General features: G+C 44.0%; 1 protein-coding gene across 4 annotated transcripts in view; it reads right to left on the reverse strand.

The window, feature by feature from the left end:
* LOC119168521 (protein-cysteine N-palmitoyltransferase Rasp) overlaps window positions 1–13,001 on the reverse strand; it is a 68,372-nt gene that overhangs the window by 18,109 nt on the left and 37,262 nt on the right. For 3 of the 4 annotated variants that reach the window (XM_075866249.1, XM_075866248.1, XM_075866247.1), the window contains exons 5-8: window positions 12,416–12,610; window positions 6,774–7,010; window positions 4,581–4,696; window positions 76–282 (exon numbers count right to left, since the gene is read on the reverse strand). In XM_075866249.1, coding sequence (XP_075722364.1) covers window positions 76–282; window positions 4,581–4,696; window positions 6,774–7,010; window positions 12,416–12,610 — 755 coding nt within the window. The remainder of the gene's footprint in view (window positions 1–75; window positions 283–4,580; window positions 4,697–6,773; window positions 7,011–12,415; window positions 12,611–13,001) is intronic. The other variant, XM_075866250.1, reaches the window with a different exon arrangement.

The raw sequence follows: 13,001 nt of genomic DNA on the forward strand, positions 1-13,001 counted from the left end.
CAGGGAAAAGATTACAGTAAAGAAGCTATTCAGTGCACTCAGTACAGCTAGCTGAATGACTGAGATTGTACTTACCTCCAGAATTGCGAGCATCGGTGCAACCTGGCTATGCAGGGGGCGGTTCCCGGGATCTCGATTCCCTCGGCCTTGGCCAGGGCGCCGGAGAAGCCATAGGTGAACAGGTAACACATGTAGTAGTTAAATTCCAGGGACAGAGCGTAGCCCACAAGGCTGGGGTAGTCCAGTCTTTCGCCCATCCAAGCCTTTTCTGCCATCGCTGAACTGCGTGTTCGATGCGCACATACAGAAAACGCTCTTTTTGGCCGTCAGATACATCAACGCAGCTTATTCGCCACTTGGCTCCTTCTATGTTCGTATTCGCTACGTGATGCTTGTAATGAAAAGTGTGCATGGGCTACCATCGTTTAGCATGACACCCTGTGATATTCCCATCGTCATACGAAACTGCAGGTAAAAAGGTAATGACGAATAGCTGCTACCGTTGTTACGTGGTATAGCCCGTTGCTCATGTAACGTAAAACATGTGGAATTGGCTGAAGCTAAATACATGATTTTTCACCAGAACATTTATTTTTGTATGACTTTTTATGCATCCTGATTAAAGAAGACGAGCCATTATCTCCCACGCTATCGAAATTTCTTAAAACTTCGTTTTCTTGAGTTTTGGTTACAGAAAAACAGAAATGTAAGGATCTACAGATGGTACGTTGATGTCATGGAATCTTGTAGAGCACAACTGTATTCTTAGTAGGTAAGAAAACTCAAATTAAAAAGTGACGAAGGAAAACATTGTCTAGCGTAAGAAAAAGGGGTCGGAGATTGTGTATAGGATAGCTGTAGCGCTTTGAATATACAAGACATAAGATTATGAGAGCAGAGAATTATTAACATTTCCAGAGTAGTGAGAAAAAGCTTCTAATAGTTGTTAAACGTCATAGTATCTTCATCATCATCATCATCATCAGCCTGACTACGTCCACTGCAGCACAAAGGCCTCTCCCATGTTCCACCAGTTAACCCGGTCCTGTGCTTGCTGCTGCCAATTTATACCCGCAAACTTCTTAATCTCATCTGCCCACCTAACCTTCTGTCTCCCCCTAACCCGCTTGCCTTCTCTGGGAATCCAGTTAGTTACCCTTAATGACTAGCGGTTATCCTGTCTACGCGCTACATGCCCAGCCCACGTCCATTTCCTCTTCTTTATTTAAACTATGATATCCTTAACCCCCGTTTGTCCCCTAATCCACTCTGCTCTCTTCTTGTCTCTTAAGGTTACACCTACCATTTTTCTTTCCATTGCTCGCTGCGTCGTCCTCAATTTAAGCTGAACCCTCTTTATAAGTCTCCAGGTTTCTGCTCCGTAGCTAAGTACCGGCAAGATACAGCTGTTATATACCTTCCTCTTGAGGGATAGTGGCAATCTACCTGTCATAATTTGAGAGTGCTTGCCGAATGTGCTCCACCCCATTATTCTTCTTCTAGTTACTTCAATCTCGTGGTTAGGCTCTGCGGTTATTACCTGCCCTAAGTAGACATAGTCTTTTACAGCTTCAAGTGCACTTTTACCTATCTCGAAGCGCTGCTCCTTTCCGAGGTTGTTGTACATTACTTTCGTTTTCCGCAGATTAATTTTAAGACCCACCTTTCTGCTCTCCTTGTCTAACTCCGTAATCATGAGTTTCAATTCGTCCCCTGAGTTACTCAGCAATGCAATATCATCGGCGAAGCGCAAGTTACTAAGGTATTCTCCATTACCTCTTATTTCTAACTGTTCCCATTCTAGGCTTCTGAAAACCTCCTGTAAGCACGCGGTAAATAGCATTGGGGAGATTGTGTCCTCCTGCCTTACACCCTTCTTGATTGGTATTCTGTTGATTTCTTTATGAAGCACTATGGTAGCAGTTGATCCCCTGTAGATTTCTTCCAGAATGTTTATATATACTTAATCTACGCCCTGATTCCGCAGTGTCTGCATGACGACTGATATTTCTACTGAATCAAACGCCTTCTCGTAATCTATGAAGGCTATGTATAGTGGTTGGTTATACTCTGAGCATTTCTCTATTACCTGATTGATAGTATGAATGTGGTCAATTGTTGAGTAGCCTGTTCGAAATCCTGCTTGTTCCTTTGGTTGATTGAATTCTAATGTTTTCTTTACTTTGTTAGCAATTACCTTTGTAAATAGCTTGTATACTACAGAGAGCAAGCTGATCGGCCTGTAATTCTTCAAATCCTTGTCATCTCCTTTCTTATTTATTAAGATGATGTTAGCGTTCTTCCAAGAATCTGGTACCCTTCCCGTCAGGAGACACCTCGTAAACAGGGTGGCTAGTTTTTCTAACACAATCTGTCCTCCATCTTTCAGCAGGTCTGTTGTTACCTGATCCTCACCAGCAGCTTTGCCTCTTTGCATGCTCTCTAACGCTTTTCTGACTTCTTCTATCATTACTAGTGGGGTGTCATCTGGGTTACTGCTAGTTCTTATAGTATTAGTGTCGTGGTTGTCTCGGCTACTGTTCAGATCTCTGTAAAACTCCTCCGCTATTTTAACTATCCTATCCATATTGGTAGTTATTTTGCCTTCTTTGTCCCTTAGTGCATACATCCAACTTTTGCCTATCCCAAGTTTCCTCTTCACGGCTTTGACGCTTCCTCCGTTTTTCAGAGCGTGTTCAATTCTCTCCATGTTATACCTTCTTACATCGCATACTTTACGCCTATAATCAACTTCGAAAGCTCTTCCAGTTCTCTTTTGTCTGTTGTACTTGAGACTTTCATGATTTGACGCTTCTTAATTAGGTTCTTCGTTTCCTGGGAAAGCTTGCCAGTGTCCTGTCTAACTACCCTGCCTCCAACTTCCGCTGCACACTCCGTAATGATATTCGTCAGATTATCATTCATTGTATCTACGCTAAGGTTGGCTTCCTCACTAAGAGCCGAGTACCTGTTCTGCAGCGACACTCTGAATTCCTGTACTTTCCCTCTCAGTGCTAGCTCATTGACTGGCTTCTTGCGCATCAGTTTCTGTCGTTCCTTCTTCAAGTCTAGGCGAATTCGAGACCGTACCATTCTATGGTCACTGCATCGTATCTTGGCAACCACTTCCACATCCTTCACGATTCCTGGGTGTGCAGTCATTATAAAGTCTATTTCGTTCTTATTTTCGCCATTAGGGCTCCTCCATGTCCACTTGTGGTTTTCTCGTTTTCGGTAGAAGGTATTGAAAATCCGCAAATTATTGCGTTCTGCGAATTCCACTAGTAGCTCTCCTCTGGCGTTTCTAGTGCCGATGCCATAATCTCCTGCTGCCTGGTCTCCAGCCTGCTTCTTCCCTACCTTTGCATTAAAGTCGCCCATCACTATAGTATACTGTGTTTTTACCTTACCCATTGCCGATTCCACGTCTTCAATGAGTAAGGTAAAAACACAGTATACAATAGTGATGGGCGACTTTAATGCATAGTATAGTCATAGTATATACCACCGTAATTTTAAAGCATACAAAAATAATTTATTTTATTTACCGCAATATGGAAGCGCATCTCTTTATCTTCAGTATGTTGATAAAAGAAATGTTGCTTCAAAGCACTGCAATGGCCATGTCCTTTGATTTCATCTAACCACAGAATTTAATGTGTGCTCTGAATAGACCACGTTCTCTTTTTTCCTTGTAACGACTCTTTTTGGAGGTCTACATTGCATTCAGGATGTCAAGAAAAAGCATCATAATCAAGCACTTCCTGCAGTGAATTGTGCCTCGGTGTACCTGTTGCAACTGAAAGTCTTCAAAGGCCCGAGACATAAGAGGCAAACAGAAGTACCACACAAGCTCGCGCTACATGCGTCACTATCCTGCCCATTTTGAATTTTAGTAAAGACATGGCAGTTATTCCGTCTCCGATGTTTCACTGTACTTAGTCAAGTGCAAATGTGCATATAGAGGTAGGTGCTCGCACTCACACATCAAATCACTGTCTTATAGAGTCGGAAAGATGCATCATAGTGGTGCGAATCACCATCCCTATCATCATCATCATCATCATCATCATCGTCGTCGTCGTCATCATCATCAATCTGATACGCCCACCGCAAAACAAAGGCCTCTTCGATGTCCTGCCAGCCAATTCGGTCCTATGCTTGCTGCTGCCACTTCACACCTGCAAACCTGCTAATCTCATTTGCCGACTTAACTTGCTGTTTCCCCTTCCGACCCACTTGCCTTCTATTGAAATCCAGTCTGTGATCCTTAATGACCAGCGGTTATTTTGCCTTCGCGCTACGTGCCCTGCCCATGACCATTTATTCTTCTTGAGTTAGGCTATGATGTCCTTTAACTCGTTTGTTCCCTGACCTATTCTGCTCTCTTCTTGTTGCGTAGAGACACACCTATCATATCCCTTTCCATTTCTTGCTGCGTTGTTCTCAATTTAAGTGGCACCCTCTTTCGGGGCGAATACAACGGCTTTAACACTTTTACGTACTGGCAAATAGGCTCGTAACCTTAGTATATCAAGCACGCATACTTCCCGAATAAAAAGAACAGGAGTTTTACAAACCTGTAAAAGAAGTGGGCCATGATTTCCATGAGCAGAAAGTGCGCGCCACACCGCACAATCCTCGCCACGGCGATGGTGACTTCACGAGCCGTGCAAGTCGGTTTGGGTTTCTCAGACTGAGCAGATGCAGGAGAAAATTTGGGAGGAACACACGTACAAGATTTTATTTTTGTGTACACACGGGTCTGCACAGAATGTTCCGACCGAAAGATTGCCCCTATAAGGTACAATTGTCGTCACTGTCGTGCAGGCTGCCATAGCCGAACTTGAGCGTGATTTCTGCGCGGTAATTATTCACTGGCCGGGGATGCGATTAATTTATTTCATGACTCTGTAAAAAGCTAGAGACATTACAAGCAATAATCCCTGGTTTTATGTTCCGAAACCGTAAAATGAAGTGTGAGGGACGCTGCAGTGAAGGGCTCCGAAAATGCGGACGACCTGGTGTTCTCTAACGTGCAGTGACATCGTCAGTAATCAGACCTCCAGCATTCAGTGTAATTGTGGTCACTGCGGCCAAGATCTAACCCGTGACCTTTGGGCAAGTACACGTCATTGGCGATTGCTAATTCGATTGGTTTTTCTCGCCTCGATTCAACCGGCGGCCTTTTTTTTCTCTTCGTTTTTGCGTGGGTGCAAAAAAATTTATTCATTTATTTCCAAAATACACCCACCAACCATCCGCCTAGAAAGAAGAGGCAAAATCATAAAACCGAAATGATATACATGTGCCACCAGAAAAATAGAAACATACTGGCATATCCATTGCCAAATTATGAGGTAAAAGTTAGATAACTCAATCTGGTAAGTACCATTAGGTAGTGATATAATGACAGTACGTTTCATTCATGCACAAGGTGGGAAACAAAGAAACATCGAGGGCGTCAGGTCTACTTTGATAGTAGGAGTTAAACCATTGAGAGGGATGATGCCTGGTTAGCTTTATAATTAAACGGTGTGCTTAGGGGCCAGGGTGAACCGAAAGCTAGGTAATGCTGCGGCGAAAAAGAAAGTGATTTTAACTCTGGTGAAACAGCATGAACGATGGGAGAGCGGGAAAACGCAGGACCTTGCTTTGGCTATGAACTTGTAGCGTTATGTCAAACCCATAGTAGATGGAAATAGGGAGCGAAGAAATGGCAAACTAGAACCGCGAAGCTTTTAAACGAATCGGCAAATTATTGTTCACATCGCTAACTATCAACATACACTTCCGGTTAGAGGCTTTGTCGGGTTTTTGTGTGTTCCTTGACGGACTCTAATGAAGATTATGAGCCAACAAACCAACCAGCTAACCTAATTTTCTCGAGCCTGTCGGCATTTGTCTCATGACAGTAATGTTTTAGGTGCGAGTAAGTGCCAAATGACATTCGTAGGGTCACACAAATGAACCACAACTTTGTGGTGCAATCAATTATGTAAGAGAATAGGAGTACCAAAAGAACACCTAGACACCAAGTTTTCATTAGACGCATTTATAAAGCCATTTTATTTACATTAATACTGATGAGGCAAAGGTTCAACGCTGTCTGCTGACTCAGCCTGTCTGCATTGTATACTGAAATTTATGGCCTGCAGATTTCTACCGCATCTAGGCTGCGTGTTGACCAAGAGTATGCTACACGAAAATTGGTGGGTGCATTTCGCAGCACATTTAGAAAATAAAAATTCACGCGTCTATTTCTGGATAACCCGAGACTACTTGAAAGAGAAAGTAATCCTTTTTTTTTATCACTGGCTGTTTTGGTCCTCTCCCTTCACTGCCCCACCCACATATAGCGTCCTGCTCCTAACGTGCTTTCTCGCTGCCTCAAAGATCAGAGGCATTGTATTCTTCATCTCGGTTTGCTTTGAGCTGCCTCCATGATGGGTCCACTTTAGTCAAGCCACGATGTCCTGCACTGACATGATTGTTTGACGTTAGGTTTGGGACGTCATGATGACATCATCACATGATGAATAATTTCAGCATCACTCGTGTCGACATAGCTGACGCAGGACGCCGAAACCACCAACGGTCACTTTTTGTGTTTGGCTAAGTACCTAAGTCTTAAGCTAAACCACTTAGATAAAAAAAAAACTGCAAATTTCTGTGCACTAGCTTTTCGACCATGGTGTCACTGTCTGTGTGCCTGGAGGATTGAGCCTATAAGATTATGAACTACAAAATAAGGACACGTGCTTTCGACGTACCTGGTTAACGAAGTCATCGTAAACCTGCGGAGGTCCTAGGTAAAGCATGGGCATGTACAGCAGATACCCAAGCGTCTTCCAATATGGCGGCCACCTGCGCTTATTGATGTCCGAATCATTCTTGCGCTGCTCTGACTTAACGAAGTCCACACTGAAACTGAGGCCACGCAGCACGTTCCAGAGGAAGGCGACGTACACGGCACCATACGCCATGTGTCCGTACTTGGAATACATGTACTGGAACACATATAAAGAACGGACCTCTGCAATGCGAGTAGGCCCAGTCCATACCCACAAACATAACGAAACATATCGCTCGTTTCGTGGTGTTGCGTGGTATTTTATAAGCAGTAAATACTCAATCTGAGATGGTTAAAGTGAGTAAGTGAGTAAAACGTTATACAAGATAGGGCAAGTTCGTTATCCCAGCTGGACCACACAGGTGGAGGTCAGAATTCATTGTCTCCCGATGCCCTACCTGGCCTACCGGATATCCCATGGACTCGCTTTCTGAATTTCGTGCCGACTGGTTGTGCCCCTGCGATATCCGATGACAGCGCAGCTCTGGCCAACTGGCTCGCCCTACGCAATCTCCTGACGCCGACAACAGCTCTCGTTGAGTGGTGCTCCGTCCTCGGACTCCTTTGACCGTGTCCATCTTCCCTATCTTCTCCTTACTTCCGGATGTCGCTGCCCCTGCGCCACGCTCACTCATTCCCCCCCCCCCTCTATCTCGATACCTTTTAATCCAGTCCTTTTAATCCCTCCTTACCCCCATCCCTCGTGCGCTACTGTTGAGGTGTCGCACTGTGGTGCAGAAAGTTACGGGGCTCACTTTTATCTTCTTTTCTCTCTTTTAAGAATCGCATAAGAAAGATATCCCATTTTTGGTCTACGACTTCCAAGCCGAGCAGCTTTAGCTGCTACCGCTCCTGCAATGCTCCTGGAGGGCCCCAGGAAAACTTGTTGATATGTTGCGAAATTCCCAGAACACATGTTTAAACCAACCCTGTTCTGTTGTGCATAGCTTGCATTTGTTGCCCGGGTATAGGTGTGGGTAGTTCCTGTGGAGATGTAATGATTTGGGTGCGACTTTGTACATCGCGGTCAGTATTCAGTCGCTTGCTCCAGTCAAGAGTCGAGTTAGATGCGGGAAAGACGCGCTTTGTTTCTATGCAATGTGCACATTGTTTGTAGCATGTAAATCTGTATTGGAGTCGTACGACAGTGATTCTATATTGACGCAAGATACATTGAAAGTTCGTGCGCCAGTCGTTTGCTACGCCCTCAATGTTGCCTTTGGTATGCGTGCGAAACAGAGCAAGCGAAGCGCCGGTGGGTACTACCAGGATCGATATTGACAACTCTGGCACGTTCGAGCTGCGCGGAGATAATGCAAGAAGACGAAGTGTTCTGTACGTAAACATTTTTATCTAACTTGTGCCTCCTTTACTGCAGATGAGAACTCGCATGCTCAGAATGCTTTCAAAGCATTAGTTCCTTCACATCTCAATCTGATCAAACTGTTCTGGGTTCCTGGACATAAGGGCATTTATATGAATGAAATGGCAGATGCGTTGGCCAAGTCATCTTTAAATGGACCTGTTATTGATGTATTACCAGCATCAAAATTCTTGATAGGTGCTAGATTAAGAACGAAACTACTGGTAGAGGAATTTTCTACACCTTCACTAACAGCCACACCAGCATTCAAGCACTTGTTATACCATTGGAATAGTAAAATATGTCAAACGCGAGGAACGAAAGTCGCAGTCACTAGACTGCGCTGTCAAATTCCACAGCTGAATTTATATTTACACAGAGCTGGTCTGGCAGCCTCCCCTCATTGTCCTGTTTGTGGAGTAAATGAGTCAACATAACATTATCTCATTTATTGTATAGATTCTCTGCCTAACGTAAAAACAATTTAGGAGCCGTATGCCACCTTCTCGGAATAGATTTAAAAGCTGAAAATGTGCTTTCTTTCGGGGCTTTGTATCTAGGCCACAGCGACGGGAAGATGGTTGACGCATTGCAGGAGTTCGTCAGAAATTCAAAGATGTTTAAGTGGTGAAATTATTGTTCGGTAGATTTTGAAATTTCCAAATTTATATTAAATCAAATACGACGCTTTATTGCATTACACTACAGATTATTTACAATTCGGCCATCTAATTCGTCTTGTTGCATCTTTTTTTTATGACTCGTACATGGTTTAATTTTAATCTGTTATTAAACAAGAAATTCATGAAAACTACCTGGTTCTTGGCCAATCCCCCTGCGTGGGTATGCGCCACATCGTCAAGGATCTTGACTTGCCTTGACTTGTTTGTTTGTGGGGCACAAGTTCGCCCGTTTTAGCTATTTTCTTTAAAGTTTACTTTTCAACTGTGCGTGACTATATATATATATATATATATATATATATATATATATATATATATATATATATATATATATATATATATATATTTAACGATGGACCTGTTCGGATTGCGTAGCGGGTTCATTGTCGCGAGAACTGGGGGTCCATTGCGTTTGGATTAACGGTATTAGTGTGCCTGCGTGCCGGAAATAATAATAAATATTTTGGTTTAAATTATTTTATTAATTTAGTCTATTAGGTAGGATTAGAAGAAATTACTTCAAAGTTATTATTTGCGTGAAATTTATACTGACTGACTTGTGCGTCAGTCAGTATGAATAAATGTTTGTTTTAGGTGACAGTCCGGGCTATGACTACCTTCTCATACTTCTATTAGTTGTGACAGTGCATACGTTGACAGTGCATATGACAGTGCATACGGGCCTTGTGTTCAGGGTTGTTGGCTGGCATCTACAAAAAGAGATTTGCTGCTTGTGCCGTGTACTTTGAGCAGGGCTTTCAGTCTGTATTGATGTCCGTGGGTCGTCGTTTATCGCATTGGGTAAATCCCACTGTGATATACGATGGAATACGTACACGAAAGCTCTAAAAGAAAAGAATAGCTTTACTGCTATAAACGAATTAGTCAGTCATACTCCGCGAAGCGCGTCCTACAGAGAAGCTATATTTTTGACGATGATCAGATGATGACGACTTCTTTCAGTACAAGAGGTCATCATTGTCATTTTGAAACATCATTTTCATTATCATTTCAAGATGTTAATTTATTTATTCATTTCCCGTTGCAGCTGCGTGACCAGTGTGATGACTAATACAACAACATCTACTACTACTGCTAGTATGACTACTACCATTTAGACGACGACAACAGCAAAGGAGTTGCTGAGCATACAAAATGTTGATTTTAGCGCTACAAAAGCGTACACATCTGTCTGTTATTCGTCTCTGATGATGATGATGATGATGATGATGATGATGATGATGATGATGATGATATGTGTGTGACGCTATGAAGAATGGGAGACGTGGCCCGGCTCATACTCCACGTTTTTTCAAATCTCACTTCTTCCTTCTCGGCTTCTACCAATCATCGCTTCATACGTCACACGATTCCCCCTCCCCCCGAAAGAAGGCATGGATTACGAACAAGGAAAAGTACACAAGGAGAGGTTGAGAAGTCACAAATGTCAAAATGCACAATTGGTTTCATGGCCCCGTGGTGTTCCGTAAACTCGCAAAACTTCAGGAAAGAGTGCAGCAGTCCGGTTAACGCAGGAGTTCTGGTGGGCGAGGCTGATGGTTGCGTCCTGGATAACACAAGAATGCTTTGGACGTGGAGATAGCGGAAATCGCAGCCGGCATTCTTGTGAAGAATAAACGAGGTTCGAACACCTTGCAGAATGGACAGTTCAGATATCGTAGGCATCGAATTGTTCGTCGTGGCACGGGTCGTGCAGGCAGCTTGCGTGCGCTTTGATCGAGGTTGATTGGGCGCTGCCTGTGTTTCTGCCGAGTACAAGGGGTGCTTTTGTGGCTTTTGGAAATTTTTCTATGGCGATGTCGCACATTGTTTGATGGAAGGCACATTCTTGATCTTTGGTGGAGAATGTATCCACCACGATGGGCCTTTTTGCAATGTTCTTCAAGCCTTAAGAGTGCACTCGATGAAGTTTTGTTTCGCCGTTGACAATGTTGAAGTATGCGTTGACGTTGTAATTTCTTCGTTTCGTCAACTTGCTTGTGGTGTGACATTGATCTTGTTGTGCCAGGATTCTTAGCGAGTCCTCCGGAGGCTTCTACGACGCCAACCAATGCAACTGTTTCCGGCGCAAGATAATGTGGCGGGTTTGATGCACTTGAATCTTCTGTATTAATAAACCGTTCATTGTTGGTCGTTGCCTGAAGCGTACTTATGTCATCAGAAGTCGCACCTGCGGTTTTGTTTTCATTATATGCAGTGAGGTTGTATACTGAAAAATCCAACCGTAAGTCCGGTCTTTTGGCAAAATGGTCTACATTCCTATCGGCATACGGTGGCATTACCTTCTCTGCTGCGAAGTGCAAGTCCCTAGTTGGTGTTGTAATGCGTGAAGTGTATTTGGACGAGTCATACGATGGTACAATGGTGGAATATTTACTCTGAAGTCTTGTTTGGGAAATCCGCTTACTGCGGGAAGACTTCGCGTAACTGTGATGGTTGAGTTGAAGAGACTTCAGCTGATGAGGTATGTACAGGTCTTCATCGTATTCTTTGAAACGGGTGATCATTTCTTCTTTGATCTTTTTCCAAGACTCATCGTTCTCGAAGATGTGGGTGAGGTAAAATTTGAATGCCTCACCTGAGATGTAGTCAGTGAAGTTGATGATCATCTCCCGTTCCGACCATGATGCAGCGGTGGCATGGAGCTCGAACAGGTTGAACCAGTCCTGTACGGGTCCGTCGTCCGCTGATCCGGTGTACTTAAGGATGTCAAGGTCTTCTGATGCTGCTGTCATGATCCTTGGTGGTCTTGGTGGTCCACGTTCGGTCACTGCGTCTCGCTGAGGTCTTCGATGATGATGGCCGGGCGATGAAGTGGTTGCGAGGCCTTCATCCTGCCGACTTGTGTGACGCTATGAAGAATGGGAGACGTGGCCCGGCTCATACTCCATGTTTTTTCTTCTTCTCGGCTTCTTCTCGGCTTCTACCAATCATCGCTTCATACGTCACATGTGGGGTTTAACGTCCCAAAACCACCATATGATTATGAGAGACGCCGTAGTGGAGGGCTCCGAAAATTTCGACCACCTGGGGTTCTTTAACGTGCACACAAATCTGAGCACACGGGCCTACAACATTTCCGCCTCCATCGGAAATGCAGCCGCCGCAGCCGGGATTCGAGCCCGCGACCTGCGGGCCAGCAGCCGAGTACCTTAACCACTAGACCATCGCAGCGGGGCTTCATGTTTGATTGAGTGTACTGGAATAGTGTATAAGCTTGTATTAGCATGTTGATCACTAGTGATGTATTCATTCGGCTGGCGATACAATCGATGTAAAAGTAGTTAAATAAATGTTGGGTTTAGTTTGGTTCGAGCATGTCAAGTGTGTCCGCGTGTTTTGAAAGCGTGCCTCATTTCAAGAGCCCACATTGTGTACGTCTTTTGTAGCGCTAAAATTCCGATGTTATATATATATAGAGTAAGGCAGCTCTGGTGTATGAGAAGACAGCAAATGGCAGGCGTACGCAGAAAACAGATAAATATTGTGACTCACGTCGTATGGGTCTGACGGGAGGAATATCTTCTGGAGGTGGATTGCGGCGGCGACCACGTAGCACAGCGCTGTGCTGTGCAACGTGGCCGTGAGGTAGAAGGCGGCGTGTTGTCCCACGAAGAGCAACGTCACTTCCCAGCCGAAATGAATGGTCACGAACAGGGAGGAGTAGGCGGCGTAGAAGACGGGCATCATCTGTGAGTAATTTAGCAATTATCTTGGGCTTAACAGCAAGAGAGACATACAAAGAGGAAGAAATATTAAGAAAAGACACCAAGGCTAACCGGAGAGACAGAGAGATAATTTATGAAAATGCAGAAAGATCGGCTTGAGCTATAGTAGGTTCTAGCCCGCTACTTTGTACAGAGTAAAATTAATAATTTTCGGTCGGTTTCAACATAGTAGCCGTAGCGTGTTGCTACCCAAAAAACTTCCGCCCACTTCATTTATTAGTTTCTAACGCAGAAGCAGAAGTGTTGTGCTTGAGGTTGTGCTAGAATAACGAGACTCTTTCTACTTTCAGGAAAAATGAAGCGCCCAATGTTAAGAACTAAGTCTTAAATTGTTATATCTGGCTTAAAAAAAA

Source organism: Rhipicephalus microplus, chromosome 6, assembly GCF_043290135.1.
Source record: "Rhipicephalus microplus isolate Deutch F79 chromosome 6, USDA_Rmic, whole genome shotgun sequence".
Classification (NCBI taxonomy): Eukaryota; Metazoa; Arthropoda; class Arachnida; order Ixodida; family Ixodidae; genus Rhipicephalus; species Rhipicephalus microplus.